A 20,357-nucleotide genomic window follows, 5' to 3' on the forward strand; every position below is an offset into this window, starting at 1 on the left:
AATTAAACCTGATACCTCATGGTGCTCAGCCTGCTTCATTAACCACTAGATCCTACGTTAACTGAAGAGAAATCTATGATCTCAAAAAAAATTGAAAGTTAAAAGGTGAAATAACAACAATGAAACTTGTGTTTCTTCAAACTGTAAATCCAAAATGGTCAACAGGAATAACGAACAAGAAACCCACAATGTTAGGTTTGGGTTTGGAGATGAAGAACAATAGTCATATTGGGCAGCCAATTACTCTCCACACTGCATGAACAAAGTGTTTAAAATTCGATAGCCAAGTAATAGCAATTTCTGCAATGGCTACTTGTCAAATTTATTGTCACATTTAATTAACCAGAACTGCTGTTGAATTCTAGGAATTCCTGGTAACGCGCCCCAGTAATTGGTTGTTCGAGCAGCTGCTCTACTTGGGGAGACAATTGTTCTTGCAGCTGCTGATTGGGTATTGATGGCCTAAACTCCATGTTCTGAAAAAATCCGAAGATCCACGAATTTGAGATATCACAAAAAGTACAGCTCCATTTAAATGATCGTCTAATCAAAAGATTCGAAGTATGTCAAGGTTTCTTACCTCATAAGGTAACAGCATTCCAATTAAGCGGTAGGTTTTATCAGAAACATAGAGGAACAATGTATGTGATGGTAGTGAAATTATTCCACCCTAAACAATTATAATAAAGAGAAAAATGTCAGTTTAAATTTCAGATTGAAAAATTGCATAGGAACTCCTTATAAAGTATAGCAGATATATAGAGAGGAGAGAGATTTGTGGATCGCCGACCTTCTCCTCAAAGAAAATAAAAAAGAACTAAGGTAAAGGGCAGAGGTGCACAATAGTTTCAGTAGATAGTTCAGACTTCAGAGAACAGCCATTAGACCTTGCGAATTTCAATGGTTAAAGGCCCTACCCTGCAGGGAGGATATCGACTGCCACAAATACTACTGGAACCAGGTTAAGTTGCCAATTCTGTAGTTTTTCTCAAGGAGTGAGAAATTGACAACACAGATGAATGTCTTAATGATCTGACTCACTAATTGCCAGTATATATGCTTATACTAAAACTGCTCTACTTCGTAAGGTGTTAAGCAAGGAAAAGTCAACCAATAATGTGACTTCATTTTTATTAACATCTCGAGCTGTCTGCAGATTCTGTATATATAGTGTCAAATATCCATGTGTTTCCTTTCTTCTGATACTAGCTGATACTGTGAAATTTGAACAGTTTCTGCATCAACATGCTCTTAGTACCCTCTCCACCACCACCACCACCACCACCACCCTAAACCCATATTTAAGAAAGGAAAAGAAAACAGGATAGTGAGACATATATATATATATGATTGAACTATTATCATTGTAAAGAAAATGAACCTCGTATCTAACTCATTCCAAAAGCTAACTATGTGGTGAGAGTTATGCAAGACCATATAAGGACACAACCTATGTTGCACGGACTCTTAGAAATTCCTACCGCACCCGTGTCAACGCGACAGGGTGTGTGGGATCCATACCGAATTTGGTCACCTTATCTTGGGAACTTTGACCACATTCTATGACCGGGAACGGGAAGTATAGATTGATTGGGTATATAGTATGAAGTTTTATTAGTCTTAGTTCAATAACTTTAACTAATCAGAATATATACTTTATATATCCTAATAGACATTTATTGGCCGTATCCCAGCACCCGTATCCACAGTTGGATCCATACCCCCGAATCCTAAAACTTACGCGATTGAAGAATCTGACCTTTAGATTCGCAACCGGATCGGATATCCGCACCTCCGAGCAACATAGGAGACAACGGCCTATTCTCTCAACAAATGTAGGATACTCACCCGATGCACGCTCATGTCTAGACATCTGAAGTGTGGGGACATATCAGATGAAGCCCAACATTGGGTAGAGATGGATCTGATATCACGTAAAGAAAATGGACTGGGTCTAACAACCCCAAACGCATAAGATAAGGATTGTCCTAAATCACATAAGGAGACAACAATCAATTCCCTTAAGCAATGTGGGTACTCTAACAATTACGATAGAAATACAATGATAAAACTTCAAGTATTGTAAAGGGGGGTATCAACTCCAAGTGACTTAGTAGGTGTATAAGGTATTCTATTCCACTACACTAGAACACTAGTTACTTTTAAAAGCCTCTTCAAATGGATTATACATCTGCTTTTATGCACATTATTGTATTAATTACATGGAAATGTAAGACTACCAACTTCAGATGATCCATCTTAAACAAGAATATCACACCTATTGGCGCCCGTGCCAGCCAAAGTGTCCGCCCCTATGAAATTCTTCTTCCTTTTTGAATCTAGCACAGTTCTATCTCTGATCAGGTGATGGTAATAACGTTATAGTGCCACTATTTCGACGACCCACCATGCTACTTTCTATGCGACCGGTGTCCTCCCATGATCTTGAATTTATATCATAGCCAAGGATTTGAATCCCTACTCTAAAAATTCGTCTATAATAGTTGAGGGACTGAGTCCCTACTCTAAAAGTTCTTTCTCCATTTCGCTGAAAACTCTACTCTAGAAATTTTCTCCCTACCGCAAAAATTTCTCTTTCCCTCTTCCAATACCTCTTCCTTTAATTCTTTTTATTCTTAAAAGAAGTTTATCCCTCGTCCAAAAGTTCCATCTTAAATTTAAAATAAAGGACTATTTCCTTTCCCAAAAGAAATGAATCGTTTTCTTCTTATTATTTTCACACAAAAAAACCAAAATAATTTCTTCTATTTATTCACCAAAAAAGGTGGTTCAGACCAATGGAACTGGAATCCTACCTTCACCGGATGCAAGGGAGAACACCTATTCCACTACCCATGAAAATTGATATGTGACAGTAAGCTGCAATATACCATTGCTTCGAATCTAGTGTTTCTTGAAAGAACGAAGCATGTAATGGATTGTCATCTTATTTTATTATGACGACAAGGGAACCCGCGACGGCTGTCCTTTGGGTGCGCGGTAAGACCCCGCTCTTATGCAATAGCTAGCAAACCACACAAGAAAGGTAAACCGCACTAGGCAAGCCCGTGCAACGAGCTCAATTCCCTATTATCGCAGGTAAGGGGTTTCGAACTTGAGACCTCCATTATGGATGTCCCAAGCCAAACCGTCTGAGCCACCAATTGAACCAGGTGCATTGTGACATGTTTCGTCAACTCAAATGATCAAATAGTAAATATTCTTACAAATTACTTTGTGGCTCCAGAATTGAGTATATGTATGGCAAGTTAAGAGCATAGGATACATTCTCCAACTTGAGGGGAGTGCTATGAATTAGGAAATTATTAATATGGCAAGAGCCTATTCCTTGTGAATATAGAAAAGGAGTAGAATCCCTGTTTGTGTAAATAGGAACAGGAATTACTTTCGTTTCCTTTTTAAGATTACTTGTCAACATTATATAAACCCTAACATGCCTGAGGGAATAATCAAGCAATTCATTCTCGAATCTCTTTTTTTTTCCTTTTGACAAACTTAACATTTCCTTCCCCGGACCCTGCGCATAGAGGGAGCGACCGGGCTGCCCTTTACAAACTTAACATTACCTCTTACTGACTCTAATATTCTAGCATGGTGAATTATAACTGAACTCTGATTGTTCTCTACTGGTAATATAGACTTGAGAACACTTACCATGTTCATTTCTTGCAGATGGTTAAGAAGTTCATGCTCCTCGATTGCCCAAAAAACTAAAATATCTGCCTTTCCAGTGTGCTGCCTAACTCTTGCATAAATGTGACAAAATTTCAGGAGATGCAGCTTGTACTTTGCATGACTGAAAAGGAATCAATATCTGACAAATGAAGAAGATCCAACAAGATAATATGTTGTCTCAGAAAAATTACTGTTCAATCATATGATCTTTGCGGGCAATGTGGAGAATTTGCAATGTTTGGGGCAAATTTGCAGCAAGCCTGAGCAAAATAAAAAAATCAGTTCAAAGTATTAAAGTAGTCCAACACTGAAAATTTTATGGTTGCACAAAGAAGATAAACAAAGAGGGAAAAAAAAAAAGGCAAATTTATAGATAAGCCAAGAAATTAAGCTTCATATAGTTGACATCATGGAGTCCATGCATACTTGACGTAGAAAAAAGTAATTACATAGGCGATACCAATTAGTTGAGAATATATTTTAGTTATGTTAGCATGTTTACTTTGGATGCCGGAATTCCTGGGGACAATTGGTGGTGGTGCCACAGGCATCCTCTTCTTTGAATAGAGAGGACTGTGAACATATTGACATTGATTTCAGTTCGACTATTGCATTTCTTTCAAAGATATTTTCTGCTTATCTCATTTATTTGGACTCATATTTTTATCAGAGGATAAAGTTGTGGTCATTAGCTTTTAAAATACTTCTAACGATAATTGATGCTTGCATGGCTGCAAACAAGCACCGAGCTAGAAATATAAATTAAAATGTTCCTGTGATGCAGAGAGGCAGTTAGGCTCAATTGTTGAGTAAGCTGAACTGCTCTATGCCTGAGCATACTGCAGATCTTTTAAGTTGTTGGATTAGAAGAGGAGAAATCAAGATAAAAAGATATGGTGGAAAACAGTACCTGTCTGCATTTGGTGGAACATTTGAAAGGAAAGAAATGAAAGAAATTTTGAAGACAAGGAACGTACAATACAGAAGATCAAGCGGAAAGTTATCATCACTTTATGTTTTTGAATTTTGGTGTAAAGTGCAATGTATAGAATAGGAAGCCCACTTGGTGGACTTTATAGGACTTGTGTACGTACTTTCAACAAGTGTAATTTTTTGTGAAATTTTTTTTACTTAAAACTATACTGAACCACCTATCTATTCCTTTTTTGGCGCGTACCAGTTTCAAAAAAAAATAAAAAAATAAAAAGACTGTTATAGATCATAATCATTTAGATCAATTAAATGATTGTAAAATTAAAGAACAAACGCTGTTAAAGATTAAGATCTGAATAGATTTAGACCTAAAAACAAGACTCGATGACTAAGATCTGAGATCTAAATTAGAGTAACTGCAAACAAATGAGGCCTTACACTTTCTCCTTTTCATTACTAAGAGAGGAAATTAAATGACCTCTAGTAAAAGAATATTGAGAAGGATCATCAGACTAAAATCACCCATCTCTCCCAAAGTAACAAGTTTTGAAACTTAACAAGAGGTCTTTCGTCTCTTCACCAATCTTCAGTTCGCTGCTGTTGCAAGAACTTGAGAGGTTAAATTCACGAGAAATGAAATCTATCTTATTTTTGAGCCCTCAACATCAGTTCTTCAGTTTTACGTGATAAATGTTGCCATCTCCGTACCATCTTAACCTTGAAACATAATGATACACTCTCCTACACATGAGGAGAAAGAATTCCGTAGCTTCATTCAACAGAGGGGTTACTACCATTGCAATCAACTTGAATTGTAAATGTTGGACAGTTGAAGCAAGCATTAATGAAAATGTACTTACGATTCAGAAGCTGATGATCTTTTGTACCCCTGCCACAAGAGAAAAATAAACCACGAGATCTTACTCAATCAGCAAAGAATCAAATAACATTTTAGAACATGAAAAAAGGAACTACACAATAGTTTTTTAAATAATAAATAAAAAGCCGACAAAAACCCGAGGGTCACTGGCTCACGGTTCGAAACTCGGTAGATCATGAGTCGGACGCTCTGTCCTTCTACACTTAAATACCAGGCATTTGTCTAGAGAAAGGTTCGAACCCGTGAAGTGTGCTTAGCCTACACATCATGGATTGTGCTCTTACCATTAGACCAAAGACCTGGGATCAGAATTACATAATACCTCAACATGCTACTTTATCTATCAAATTAAAATTGGAGCGCCATCCTGTGGGTTTAAACACCTAACAATGAAAACTATTAAAGGGAACTAAATTCTAAATAAAAACTTCCCACACAAGACAAATTTAAACACACCTGTAGTCTCGAAATATGTTCAGGTTCATGCCTTTTCACAATTGATAAATTTCCCTGAAATATTTTCATCAGAAAGTTAGCAGTGCTTCACCAACATCATGTCAAAACGCAGTAGCCATCAGTTAATCTCTAAGGACAACAATTGGAAAAAAAAAAAGAATAAAGCATGTGGATGACTAAAAAGTTTACCAAATGTTCATTTGAGAAACATACACCCCAAATTACATCTGAATATATCAGCAATAACAATCCCATTTGCCAACATTGTCAATAACTTGAATTCATGCAATTCATAAGGAAATAACTACACTAAACACATTCTGCTGTTCATAGTAGTGTTAAGAAAACCATTGTTCTACTTTGTTGGTCCTTTACCAGGCATTTTTACATTATCTTGGCAAAGTCAATGCAGATAAAGGTTTATTTACCTATTGCATCACAAATAACTTTTTTCTCGAGGAATTAATATCTCTTGGCGACTTACAAAGAATAGAAGAAAATGGCCTTTTCAGATCTCTTATGTGTTAAAGTGAAGATCACTTGTAACTTGTAAGAAAAAACATAAAACTAAAGAAACTTAGCACTTCTCCAAACTGAAGTAACATCAGACAAAATAGTACTAGTCGTTTTTTGCAATACACATGAAGCAACTTAGCACTTCTCCAAAAATTGTCAAGGAAGATTAGGTCGGTCACTAGAACAAGAATGGAAGAGTAGAGAAAGCACCATATTTTTAATAGAAAAAGAAAGATACCTAACTGACTTCTTACTATTGCCCTCCTCAGCTAAAAGCACCATCTCTGGCTCAACAGCGAAAAAAATATATGGCCCTTTCTGATTGTCAACTTTCTTGATGTGCCAAAAAGGCTGTTATTCATGTTCTGCTCATAGTACTTTAGCCTTCTCCACTTTGACATCTTAAGATGTCATGTTAACTACTTTGGTTTGACTGTTTTCTTACAAACTAATTGATTTGACACTCATCTTTTATCAGAAAAATTCAGTACTCATCCAGTGGTATTAAGCCTAAGCATCATCTTGCAACTATATGCTAAATGCTATAATACTCATCGACTCATTTCATGTTCAAGTATTGTTCAATAAATTAACCCATGGATTTGAAAGCATAGTAGATTACATTTTGCATGGCAAACCCCCTCCTTCCCTCTCAATGTGCCATCCTCTGATTTCACAGCTTTATTTTCTGCTATCTTATACTCTTCATAATCCTAACTTAAACTATCTGAGACTGAGTCACTAAAGAAAGGAACAAAATGACTAAGAACTGGAACACATTACTGAATTTAGTTGAACTAGGACACATTTCACGTTAGTTTTAATTCTTTTTACCTCCTTTTACAAATTTCCAACATGACTGGTCAACATTCTCTTTTATTCAGTACTGGTCAAATAATTATCTATGGAGCAACTTCATGTAATGGTTAAGTGGAAACAGGATATTAGGGTCAGAGTAAAGCATCAATTCAGACTTTACAAGAACATTTCTCCCAGCTATTGATGGATGAAACTTGGATGTGATATTTGCACAGTTGTGTCTAAGAAACAGAGCAAAACATTAGCAGTCAACTTAAACCTTAATAGTTCTTGATTTTTAAATCAAGGTATCAACTATCAGCATAAAAACATCAACAAAAACTAAATATACAGTACTCTTTAAAATAGTTCAAATTTAAATCGTATCTGTCATTTAGACAGTACAAAACTTTAATGGAGGATTTCCTTATGGAGCATATAGTCTGTTGTCAATCTTCAGCTCTTTCTACTTATTAGTTGGCCTTACCTCCCAGATTTTGACGTAACCTGACTGAGCTGATGGTGATGTAGCCATTGTTTGCTGCTGAGATAGAGACATGTTAGCTTCTGCACTGTTATTCCTGCCAAGAGCCAATATTCCAGGCTCTCCTTGTTGAGTCATCCCTGGAGTAGGCATCATTCTGCCAATTTCCAAAGGCATACTACTACCCATTCCACTTGGCACATTCTGGTGCATGCCTATCCCTCTTGGCATCATTTGAGACCCAGGAAAATTTCCTTGACTCATTACAGGTGCTGCTAGACTGCCTGCATCAATGCCTCCTTGGATATTACTCAACAGTTGTCCCGAAGGCATACCAGTATGCATTCCAGTTGGCACATTCCGGTGCATGCCTATCCCGCTTTGCATCATTTGACGCCCAGGAAGATTTCCTCGACTCATTACAGGTACTGTGAGATTGCCTTCTCCAATGACTCCTTGGATATTACTCAATAGTTGTCCCAAAGGCATACTAGTATCCATTCCACTCGGCACATTTTGGTGCATGCCTACCCTGCTTTGCATCATTTGAGACCCAGGAAGATTTCCTTGACTCATTACATGTGCTGTTGGACTGCCTGCACCAATGGCTCCTGGGATTTTACTCAACAGTTGTCCCGAAGGCATACCAATACCTGTTCCACTCGGCACATTCTGGTGCATGCCTATCCCGCTTTGCATCATTTGAGACCCAGGAAGATTTACTCGACTCATTACAGGTACTGTTTGACTGCCTGCACCAGTGCCTCCTAGGATATTGCTCAATGGTTGGGACATGCAATGGTTAGAATTCCCAAATATACTGGGAGCCATCAAAGTTAATGATGCAGGACCGAAGTTTTGAGATATCTGATCAGTTCTGGCAATTGGAGCAAACCCAGTCATTGATGTGAAACCTAGTTGCCCCGATGTTAATACAGTTGGATCAGTAGATATAGCAGAAGCCACTTCATTCAATATTCCGACATTAGCAGCTGCACCACTAAATGGAAGACTTAAGGACTGTGTCATCACACTGACAATAGGTGTTGTTTCCTTAGTATTCTCATTATTCGGAACCATCTCCTCTGAAATAGAAATAGGTAAACCACTTTGCAAGCTTGCAGCAACTTGAGAAGTAGGATGAGCAGTAGGAATATGTGGAGGTGCAGGTCTACCAACAGAGGTCGCCATAGCGGGCTCCTGAAGAAATATGTAATAAGATCATGACATTCACAATGCTTTGTGGAGTTTTAGCAAAAGCTAATACCTCATTCAAATGACAAGAAAAGAATCAAGTTATTGAATCTTACGATATTTACCGGTGCAGCAGGAATATTTCCAGCTGAAATGGGTTGTTGATTCATAACTGAAAGGTACATGGAAAAGAATTAGAACTCCTTCAACAAAACTCCGTGAATTGCTAATATATCATAGGATTCTCTACATGAGATTTATGAACCAACTATCGAAATTGAAGTAGTTTACATATGTTACATAAGAGATTCATTAATTTGGACTTGCATTAATTTGAAGTGAGAAGTAAGACGGTATTCAAGCAGAGATACAACTCAACCCAACTTCAGAAAAGGACAACGATAGATGACGTTAAGAAGAAGAAGAAAAAGGTCCGACTACTTTTATGCCTCAAACAATTGAGACAAGGGGATGGACATATATTAGCAATAGAGGAACTGTAACCATAAAGCAACCAGTCATCTATCTAACATGTTACCTCAACATCAGCAATTGAAACAAATTAATCAGCAACCGCATAAGGAAGAACAAAATGGAAAAAATAGAGTGAAAGCATTCACATTAATCCTGAATTGTGATGGTTCACTATCATCATCATTCATGATCATCTACTGTTATGCTTCTACTATTAACACTACTATTACTATTAGTATTATTATTTGGTTTTTCTTTTGTCTGGATTTGATCAAGACAACGAAAAGTTTAAGATGTTAAACCCAACCCAACTTATATCAGGCCAATAAACTTATTCCAGAAATGTGAGCTATGCTGTGGTATTTCTAACTTCACTATTGTGTCAAATGGTTGGTCTATTTTACAGATCACCAAACCAAACTTGCAGATGCAGTGCAGCACTTGTTGTCAACCGCACCCTTTCATTCATTCATCCATTCATTCAATTATTGACTTCTCCTCTAGAGGGTACTTCTCATTTTATATTCACAAAATAATCTTCTTTCAACAGAAAAAGGACATCCAAAATGAATCAGGCATACCTATAACACTATCCAGAGAAACATTCATACCAGGCAAGTGTGCAAGAGAGAGATCCAGAATTTGTCTGACCTGATGAATTAGCTGGCCCGGAAATTGGAGGCACAGAAGTCATATCCATTTCAACCAGGCTCTGGTTTGGCGCCAAACTTTCCATTTCAGTGTGACTGAAAGCAGCACAATCCCTGCTGAAATTTTCCGAAATTAATACAAGAAAATTCGGATTCTTAGACGCATCAACAGGCGGGTCAGCTGCTTGCGGATCGTGTTTTCCCTGGATCAAGACAAGTTCACACTTAGTATAGGATTTAAATTTATTCTTCTGAATGATGAAAGGATTTAAAGACAGAAATCACGACTTAGTATGTCGAGCAAGAATATTAGCATGAGGAATTTCAAGATATCAAAATAGAAACCAATAACTTATCCATAATGCCCTGAAAGCCTTCACAGCATCTAAAGATACTTATACTCTTTACCAAGTTGTCACGCTTCTCCGTGATGAAGCTAGAAATTTCTCCACTCATGGGGTGTTTCGCATTCTCAATTTTGGGTTCTTAAAGGGAAGCATCATTCTCTCAATGGTAGTAACTTTAAATTGGCAACAAAGTTTGCAGGAACCTACTTTCTGGAGCACTTGGTAAATCTTTACTTATGATAAACAAGCACAATGAGTTTGAAATAATTGGGACTATACACTTCACCTTAAATCACCTTTCTCTATTAAAGACAAAACAATAACAAATGATAACAGCGTGTAGACTAATAAATACTGGTGGAGCTAAGTGGAGTAATTAAATCCCCTTTGTTAAAAAAATGTGCTATGCATATAGGACAATAACGATTTCGTTTGGTATATATAAACTGTGGAATCCCCTTCATATAAGGAAAAAGTCTAGTGAAGAGATCACAAGTTCAAATCCCAATGTAACATTTTATTGTTTTCTTCAATCCCCGATTCCCCCGGTATAAATTCCTGGCTTTGCCACTGCTATCAAATTGGGATTTGCTATAACAATTGGGATGCTCCTGATGGCTTAGCCACCCAAGGAGAAAACTTGAGTTCCTCTAACAACATTCCATGTAACTTAAGATTATGTGCACCCATTGGAAGAAACAAAAAAACTCTATGGTATATCATCACTTTACCAGCTGTATCCTCAACATTGAACTATTATAGATGAGGCCCAAATTTAGCAACTCTTTAATTAAAAAGAGGGTGACACAATTAATCCTACAGGAGTTTGAATGGACATGCAAACAGTAGTTATTGTGTATCACTTCAACATATAGTCAACAGGTTTTGACCCTAAAAACAAGGGGAAAAGCTCAATGAAAAATTGTTCATAATTACCGCATTATATATTGCTCTTAATTTCGGAAGCTTCCTTGGGCATATAACAGAGAGGGAAACAGAGCACTGCAAGGAAAGAAAAGCATTCAGCAGAGGAATATGAGGGAAGCACCATGGTTTTGAAGAGAAAAGGGTTATCAACCAGTACCTGAGGAAATGCCTTTGCAACTATCTCAGCATCAGCTAGTCGAAGACTGGTATGTGCTTCAATATTTCCACTCTGCTCCAGATTCAGCATAGCTGGATAATAAACTGGTGTAGGCAATGGATAAGGGTTACTTGCGGCAACAAGTATGCAATGTCTTTGCCCATCAGCATTTTGTTGAGCTTGTTGGCTTCCATTGAATGAAGAAAACATCTGAATGAAAAATCAGTCAAGTGAAATACTATGTGAGCATAGTAGGAGCAGTTCAGTTTACATTGCACTCCAACATAGACACAAATTCCGTCTACTACATAATCAATTTCTCCTACAGTACGATATAGGTTGTTAACAAACTTGGGCCTGTTAGTATTGGCAACCATTTGTCTGGTTTTTATACCAAACAATCACAGTGACCAAGTCCAAAAAGAAAACAGCACATTGGCATTTCTGTTTCAACATCAGAAGCTTTTGTGACTTGTTGGCTTTGCCCTAAACCCACCCCCTCTTCATCCTTCCTTCAACGCATTTCTGAACACTTCTTTTCTTGGATTTTTCCGGTCTTCTTTTATTTTTATTTTTAAAAAGTTTTGCTTTCCCCAATTCACATCTAGTTTATACAGAAGAACTTTTAAATAAAAGGTGAAGAGGTTTAGTCAGTTTAAATCAGATTTAAACTAAAAGCACTTCCTTTTAATAAATCAAATTTCAATGTATTAATCACCAAGATGGCCCCAAACAAAAAGGGGGTATTTCTTTATATATTCACCAATTTCGAAAGTCTCTAATATGTTTAGGGCTTTGTGATAGCTGCTACCCAAAAAAAATAAAAAGAGCAAAACCGAAACTCCCAAAAATAAAACCAAAATCAATCTTCACAAAACCAAATCCAAACACTCTTCTTCTTTTTTTCCTGAAGGAAAAAAGCCAAAACTAACTTGACAAGCAAATACCAAAACCAAGCACCACCTGGGTGAATTGATATACTTCAACATCGTGAGAGCAGAGATAAAGCTTTTTTAACTCTTCATGACCTAATAAAGTACTAGTAAATTTAAGTTGGCGGACATTTATGTGAACCAACTAATGCAACTACTAGCATGCTAAACCTGTTCAGGAAACATGGGGAGGATATACGAGAATCCAAACCAGATCTTTCCTTAATGGAAAAGGTTTATGATCTTCAAAGCATCAAGTTCACATAACAATACTAAATTATGACATGTTGACTGTTGAGCGACATATGTATACTCTTTTACATCCTCCAACAATTACTTCAATGTACTACTAACAAAGTCAAATATATTAGCCCATTCAAACTTACTAATCTCGTCTTCTTTTGGCAAGGTAAAGTAACTTTCTAATCCTAGTCAATGCACAAGTCAAACTATATCTACAATGTATCATAACTTATTGTTACCATATGAAGCACCCGCCAAACCAGTATATGAACTGGGAAGGGAAAAGAACTCTGGTTCAATAAAGATGAAATAAACCGATGCAAAACAGTTGAATCTACGCAGTGAGAAGGGAAGTGTCCTTTAGTTTATGTTGGTAGTTCACAAGCACAAGGCAGAAATACTTTTCTGCTGATTTCACTCCTCTATAAAATATCATATGATCAATACGACATTCAAATAAACAGAAAGCAGTAAAAACAAGCAATAATTTACTGGCTAATTGTCTAAAATAACTGCGATTTCTACACATCTACAAACTTTTAGGTGAAAATGAAACTTATCCTCACTATCCTGAACAGCAGTAGCATAGTAAAGAGCAACAACTACTACGCCTCAATCCCAAGTTAGCTAGAATGGCGAATAATGGTACAGAATATAGAAAAAAATAAAATCGATAATCATATAGACCTCACAGAGAACTCCCTAGAAAGCAAAGGAAGCACAAAGAGGAAAGGGTGTCATAGAAAATAAAACAGTAAGAGATGTGTAAATAATACCAAGCAAAACAAAACTACTGCTCATAATACCAGAAATGCTCATTATCAAAACATCCTAAACAGTAAAACACACCATTAATGCTGAAGCAAGGCCTTCTGCAGCTGCAACATCATTGAAACCACCACCTGAGAAAGGTAGAGCTGATAGCCACTGGAAAAACACATCTATGTTTCTTGTCCAGCCACTTCTTTGTAACATGCAAGCTGTGTTAGAGATGGTGAAATGGAAGATGGAAAAAAAAATAAAACGTCAACCAGAAAGAAAAAGAAAAAGCTGTATATGCTTAAGCAAGGAGAGGTGAAAAAAGCCTCAAAACATTGAATTAGGATGCATTATCCCAGTCAAAGTTTTATAAGCCATAAGCTATAAGCCCATCCAACTAGGCTCTTTGTCTACTTCATGGCTTATGCAAATCACACAAATTTAACAAATTCTTTTGTTGCATATAAAGATTTGACATATGGAAATCACATACTAAAAATCTCTAGACACACAAAGATCAAAGAAGAAGATTGTTCTAATAATGGTGCAATGATGCCAACTATACAAAACAGTCCATAAAATGCCAATAAAGATTTGTACAAAATGTAGTGCCACATGTTTGTTCCTTTTTCTAGTTGAGGTTGATAAAGGGTCTGAAGATGGTTCTTCTATGTGAATGACACAACTATTGTTCATACTTAAGTTGCAATTGGGTCAGCCAATAAAAAAAAGTATTAAGAACAAAATGGATACAAACCACTGTAGGAATCGTGCACATTAAAGACCACCAATGACAGATCTACATCGCCAGCAGATGGGTTCTGGAATTTCAACAGAAGAAAGGTAAATTTAGCTAAAAGAAACATAAGAAGTTGATTATTGCCTTCAACTCATGTTGTAATGGAATATCATCTCCCCCTATTCAAGAATACAGTATCTTGGACGTTACAATCACCGTCATGGAATACTAAAGACGGAAAAAAGATGAACAATATGAATTTACGAACCTGTTGTATTGAATCAGCTCCAGTGAAGGACCTGAAAAGTTTACAAAAGCCTATAAATTAAACGCAACATATAATGACATTTCAAATCAAGATATAATTTCACAGCATCAAATTAAGATTTAAAGAAAACAGAAAAGGCTACCGCGACAGTACAAAAGAAAAATTTAACACTTGGAAACTGAAGTTTTTTTGGAGTTGGGTGGATGACAACAATCTCGGCTTTTTTTATTTAAGTCATAGAAGCAGGCAATTGAGGAACCAAAACAACCAACAAACGCAAATAGAACATTATAAAGCATTTCACCTATACATCATCAGTTGAGATAATGATTAAAGAATCATAAACATGTTTTTGTATTTTAACATAGTTATCTTCTTCTGAAACCCCTCAACCCAACAAAGTAAAATAAAGGTTTCTTCTACAAAAAGTCCATTAGAAACTACTTTATGGCTGGGTAGCCTCTTCTACAAGCACATTATATTTTATCAATTAAAGATATCTTAATATGATGCTGATTAATACTAACTGAAATTATATGTTTCTCCATGGAGAAGATCAGATTTTGCCATCTTTACCACTACATGTGTGCAATTTGTCTCAGTACGATCTACATGATTCCATGCTTCTCAAAACTTGATTCAACATGCAAGTAAAATATTAGGCAACAAGTCAGCACCCTTGCCTCCATTCCGGGCTTACCTTAATACCCAAGGCTTCATTTATTTAATTCAAAGTAGGGGAAGATATGTCATCTAATAATCACCCCTAAAAAGAGAGCAATAAAAACTAATTTCACTAAAATTAATGGTCAACACGACTCAGTTCCAATAAAACACCAAACCAAAAAGGAAATAAACCTCACTACATTGACACCGATAAAATTAATGACAAATCAATGCATTAAAAGCCAAGAGAAAACGATCCAAATTCCAATCAAACATAGATTAGATGAAATGAGGGGGCGTATGTGGATGTGATTGAGTACCTAATCATTTTCTCGAGGTAATCGGAAATGATTGTTTTCCAGAAAGGTCCCATGGCACCTGTGCCTTCAACGACAACTATTAGTTGTTTTTTCACCATGTGTGCTTTGCTTCAGATTCTGCAGATTGATTGTTATTCGCCGCCTATGTTTCTATTTATTAGATAGTATACAAGTTTAGGGATAGGGTTGGAATTGAAAATGTATGTGTAGACATCGAGATTTTGTTGGATTTAAGATGGGCCTCTACAAGACTAGCCCAATCCATGATCTTCAAACCTGAGCCTCCCACGTGGGAGGCTCAGGTTTGAAGATCATAGATTGGGCTAGTCTTGTAGAGGCCCATCTTAAATCCAACAAAATCTCGATGTCGTGGGAGGCTCAGGGTTGAAGATCATGGATTGGGCTAGTCTTGTAGAGGCCCATCTTAAATCCAACAAAAGCTAGATGTCTACACATACATTTTCAATTCCGACCTTATCCCTGAACTTGTATACTATCTAATAAATAGAATCATAAGCGGCGAACAACAATCAATCTGCAGAATCTTAAGCAAAGCACACATGGTGACAAAACAACTAATAGTTGTCGTTGAAGGCACAGGTGCCATGGGACCTTACTGGAAAACAATCATTTCCGATTACCTCGAGAAAATGATTAGGTACTCAGTCACATCCACATACGCCCCCTCATTTCATTTGATCTATGTTTTTTTGGAATTTGGATCGTTTTCTTTTGGCTCTTAAATGAATTGATTTGTCATTAATTTTATCACTATCAATGCACTGAAGCTTATTTTCTTTTTGGTTTGGTGTTTTATTAGAACTAAGTCGTGTTGACGATTAATTTTAGTGAAATTAGTTTTAATTACTCTCCTTTTCAAAGATGATTATTAGATGGCATATCTGCCCCCTACTTTGAAGTAAATAAATGAAGTCTTGGGTATTAAGGTAAGCCCGGAATGGAGGCAAGGATGTTGACTTGTTGCCTAATATTTAACTTGCATGTTGAATCAAATTTTGAGAAGCATGGAATCATGTAGATCGTAGTGAGACAAATTGCACAAATGTAGACTTAGGATTGTTCGTGGTTATAGTTAAAAAACCAAACCGAACCACAATCCGAACCAAACCGATTAAAAAAAATCGATATTTAGTTTGGTTTGGTTAGGTTTGATTTTAAATTTTGAAAAGCGATACGATTTGATTTTGGTTTTACTAAAAATAAACCGCAAAAATAACCAAACCGAACCGAGAAATTAAATATATAAATTTCATAATTATTTATATATTATTCATAAATAAAATATATATACTTAAATTTTTAACTTCACCATTTTCTCAAGTCCAACACTAAAATTTTGGTATATAACTTTCTTGTACCCCTCCCCTAGGTAGTTCCTCAATTGTTGAACTTGGGGTTATTTTTTTGCTATAAAGATTTGATCTTTGGTGTATAATGACTTTAGTATTACTTAACGAAATCACTTTTTCGTGTAATAATAGCTCTAGCATTGCTTAATTGCTTAATTGAATCCACATTAGCTTTCATGTGGATTGTTCATGTACTAGATGTTTGCGTCTATCAAGATGTGTATGCTATAAACAATCTTATTATTTTCAAACCGAAAAAAACAAAAAAATTAAACCAAACTGACAATAACCAAACCGATGGTTATTTTTTTGGTTTAGTTTGGTTTGGTTTTGGTTTTAACCAATAACCGAACCATAAACACCCTACATGTAGAGGTAAGGATGGCAGAATCTGATCCTCTCCATAAAGAAACATATAATTTTAATTAGCATTAATCATCATCATATGAAGATATCTATAATTGATAAAATACAATGTGCTTGTAGAAGAGGCTACCCAGCCATAAAGTAGTTTCTGATGGGCTTTTTGTAGCAGAAACTTGTTTTGTTAGGTTGAGGGGTGTCAGAAGAAGATAACTATGTTAAAATGCAAAAATATGTTTATGATTCTTTAATGACTATCTCAATTGTTGATGTATAGGTGAAATGTTTTATAATGTCCTATTTGCATTTGTTGGGACGCAATAAATTTTATGGAGACTTCCAGTTTCTTAGTGGGTATTTTTCGATTTTTTGACTTGCCAGCTTGCTGAATTTAACACCCAAGGGAAACATGTAAACTTTGAGAAGTGTTAATTCTAATCTTAAATCCAAAAGTTGAAATTAATACATTTCCAAATTTGTCTATTAAAATGAAGATAGGATGTCTTAATGCGTTTCCTAGTTTAGATAGGACTTTTCGACATGTTCTGGCTAGGATGATTTGGTTAACTTATCATGTAGGACTTTTCGACATGTTCTGGCTAGGATGACCGATGTAATTTTTCTCCCCTCTCTGAGCAAATATGGTGAACAAGACAACTTATTCTTCTCCCCTCCCTGAAATTCCTGTAGACCTGAAAGATATAATTATGCATGTTTTGTTACCTTCTATAACAGTTATACTTAAGTTATAGTATCTAATAGCTTCATAACTTTCTTTCCTTGTTTTGAGATGTATTATGTCCTTTTTGTGTTTTTTTCGTTCTCGTTTTCTCTTCTTCTTTTTTGTAATTGTTCTTTTAAGGGGTGATCTTTTAAAACTCACATCAGATTTTCTCTCATAGTTACAGAGCAAATAATTGTTGTTCTAGCTCCAGGGTTCTTTTTGTTTCACTTCAGCGATTTTAGCTAGAGAAGTCAACTGATTAACTTTCGCTTGAATGACTACTGAATATGTTGCTGGTTTGGGTTCTTCAAAGCCGTTGTTTGCTTGTGTTTTTCAATCAAACCAGCTTCTAGATCATTGTTATTGCTGGAGTATAGGTGTTGTAGACATTTTCATAGGCTTATCCCATTGAGAGAATGCGATTTTTCAAAAATACTCTTATGATGATTGTCCACTAAATTGACTATTCTGCAACATCAACATTCTGGTGATTCTTAACTGGACAAGACCGTTTCTTCTTCACCTTATTGCAAAGAAATTTCCTCTGGGATGTGGCGGATGGTACAACGGAATTTCACTTAGTTCGTTGGGAGACTATGACATCTCCTAAGTGGTAGGAAGGTGTGGGGTCAAGGAATTGAAAGTTCCTAACAAAGTACTTCGGGTAAATGGTTGTGGAGATTTTTGGTGGAGGAAGAATCTCTATGGAGGGGGTGGATTGTGGATAAATATGGTGTAACTGAAGGGGGATGGAGAACAAATGGAATTACAATGTCTTTCGGGTGTAGTGGTGTGTGGAGGAATATAATGAAAGGGTGGGATGCCTTCTTTGATAACATTGTTTTTAAGGATGGGGATAGGAGTAGAGTTAGATTCAGGGGGCAAAAGTGTTGTGGGGGAATGGTTTTTAAGGATGAATTTTCAGTGTTGTATAGAGTCTCTTGCCCAAGGGAATTGTCCGTTCAGCATGTTAGGGGACACAAGGAGATGGGAGTTTTGGGATCTGAGGTTTAGGAGGAAATTCCAGGATTGAAAGGTACCCGAGTTTTAAAGATTCCAAATTTACTCCAAAAGCAAGGTGAACCAATTGACAAATCTGATCCCTTGCGTTGGGAGCTCAGGAATAACAATTCGTTCTTAGTTAAGTCCTTTTATGAGAAGCGAAGCTCCTGGTTAGGACAGAGGTAAGTTTTCCACATACCTCGGTCTGGATTCCTAAGGTGTCGAGGAAGGTGCGTTGCTCCGCGTGGCTAGCTACCAAAGGGGTGATTTTGACAATGGAAAATCTTAGGAAATGAAAAGTGGTTTGCGTGAGTTAGTGTTGGATACTACAAAATCCTACTTGTTGCGAGGCCTAGGTGATGGACGTGGCCTATCTCAAAGTCATGGACAGACATGACGCATACTTGATGAGTTTGGTTAAGAAATAAAGTTGAGCCTTTTTTATCTTTTGACATACAATAAGCACTTGATCCTCTCCTAACAGAAGAGGCAAATCACAGCGAAAATTATGGTGGATTAAGCACCAAAATCTGTCAAAAAGCTACCTTTTTCAAAAGTCCTAGGTTTTCAACAAACCCTTCAAATATCTCAAGTCCAAACCCAGAAACCCTCCACTCTAACCCTCTTCAAGAAGCTCCGGTCAAGGTCTCTGTTGAGCCAGAAGAAAGCTCAAGGTAAACATCCAACTTTGTTCTTGTTTCTTTAATGTATTTCTGTGTACGGTGAGCTCATACGAAGCATAGTATGATAGGAATTCTTCAAATACCAATTAATTAAATCAAATCATACAAAATGCAATACACAATCCTATACACTGCAAACATAATTAAGAAATTAAACATTATCCTCTCTGAGATCGTCACACAAATTAATACAACACCATATGAATATTACTAAAATTGACTGTCAACACGAACTAAATTTCAATAAAAAAAATACAGAACGAAAATAGTGCTAATATGAGTGAAATTGCATCACGTAAATGAGTACCGTGTTATTTTAAGCCGGCTCAATTCGAACCGACTCTTCGCCGGAAAGTTCCATTATTGCGTCGCCGCATAAATGAGCCACGATGAACTGTTTGTCCGCCATGTGTGCACCTTTATCGAAGATTCTAGAAACTAAATAGCAATTTTCCATAGCACCGATTTCTCACTTCTTAAACTTTGTTTATTTTTCATAAATTGCGGCGACCGGAGATTAACAGCGTTTCGGGTGTGTATACATTTTCTGATGGGGAAGGGGAAGAAAAGACGGCAAGAACCTAATTAACAACCATTTAGGGTTTGTTTAAAAATAAAAGTTAATTTTCTAAATTTAAAATTTATGTTAGAGGAATAAGGATCTATATAAATGCTATTAAATTAAATATTAAATAATAAATATATGTTTTTAACTTATATTATAAAAAATAATTTATTTATATTTTTTAAATTAGTATATTTTAAATAATTTAATC

At 36.3% G+C, this 20,357-nt stretch overlaps 1 protein-coding gene across 9 annotated transcripts; it reads right to left on the minus strand.

Moving 5' to 3' along the window:
* Positions 1-111: 111 nt before the first annotated feature.
* LOC129879989 (mediator of RNA polymerase II transcription subunit 25-like) lies at positions 112-20,192 on the minus strand. Of its 9 annotated transcripts, none has more exons than XM_055953777.1 (16): positions 19,889-20,191; positions 14,454-14,484; positions 14,204-14,267; positions 13,537-13,667; positions 11,513-11,722; positions 11,365-11,430; positions 10,083-10,284; positions 9,083-9,129; positions 7,767-8,963; positions 7,456-7,521; positions 5,966-6,019; positions 5,490-5,518; positions 3,888-3,956; positions 3,676-3,766; positions 581-670; positions 112-476 (listed from the first exon to the last, which is right to left on the minus strand). In XM_055953777.1, exons 4-16 carry the CDS (start codon positions 13,660-13,662, stop codon positions 339-341), a joined length of 2,385 nt encoding a protein of 794 aa, XP_055809752.1. In that variant the 5' UTR covers positions 13,663-13,667; positions 14,204-14,267; positions 14,454-14,484; positions 19,889-20,191; the 3' UTR covers positions 112-338. The 9 variants fall into 9 exon arrangements, 5 of the variants coding, with proteins under 5 accessions (XP_055809752.1, XP_055809750.1, XP_055809751.1 ...); XM_055953775.1 differs by having other exon boundaries at positions 9,074-9,129; XM_055953776.1 differs by having other exon boundaries at positions 9,074-9,129; positions 13,537-14,267.
* Positions 20,193-20,357: the final 165 nt, after the last annotated feature.

This window comes from Solanum dulcamara, chromosome 2 (genome assembly GCF_947179165.1).
Source record: "Solanum dulcamara chromosome 2, daSolDulc1.2, whole genome shotgun sequence".
NCBI lineage: Eukaryota > Viridiplantae > Streptophyta > Magnoliopsida > Solanales > Solanaceae > Solanum > Solanum dulcamara.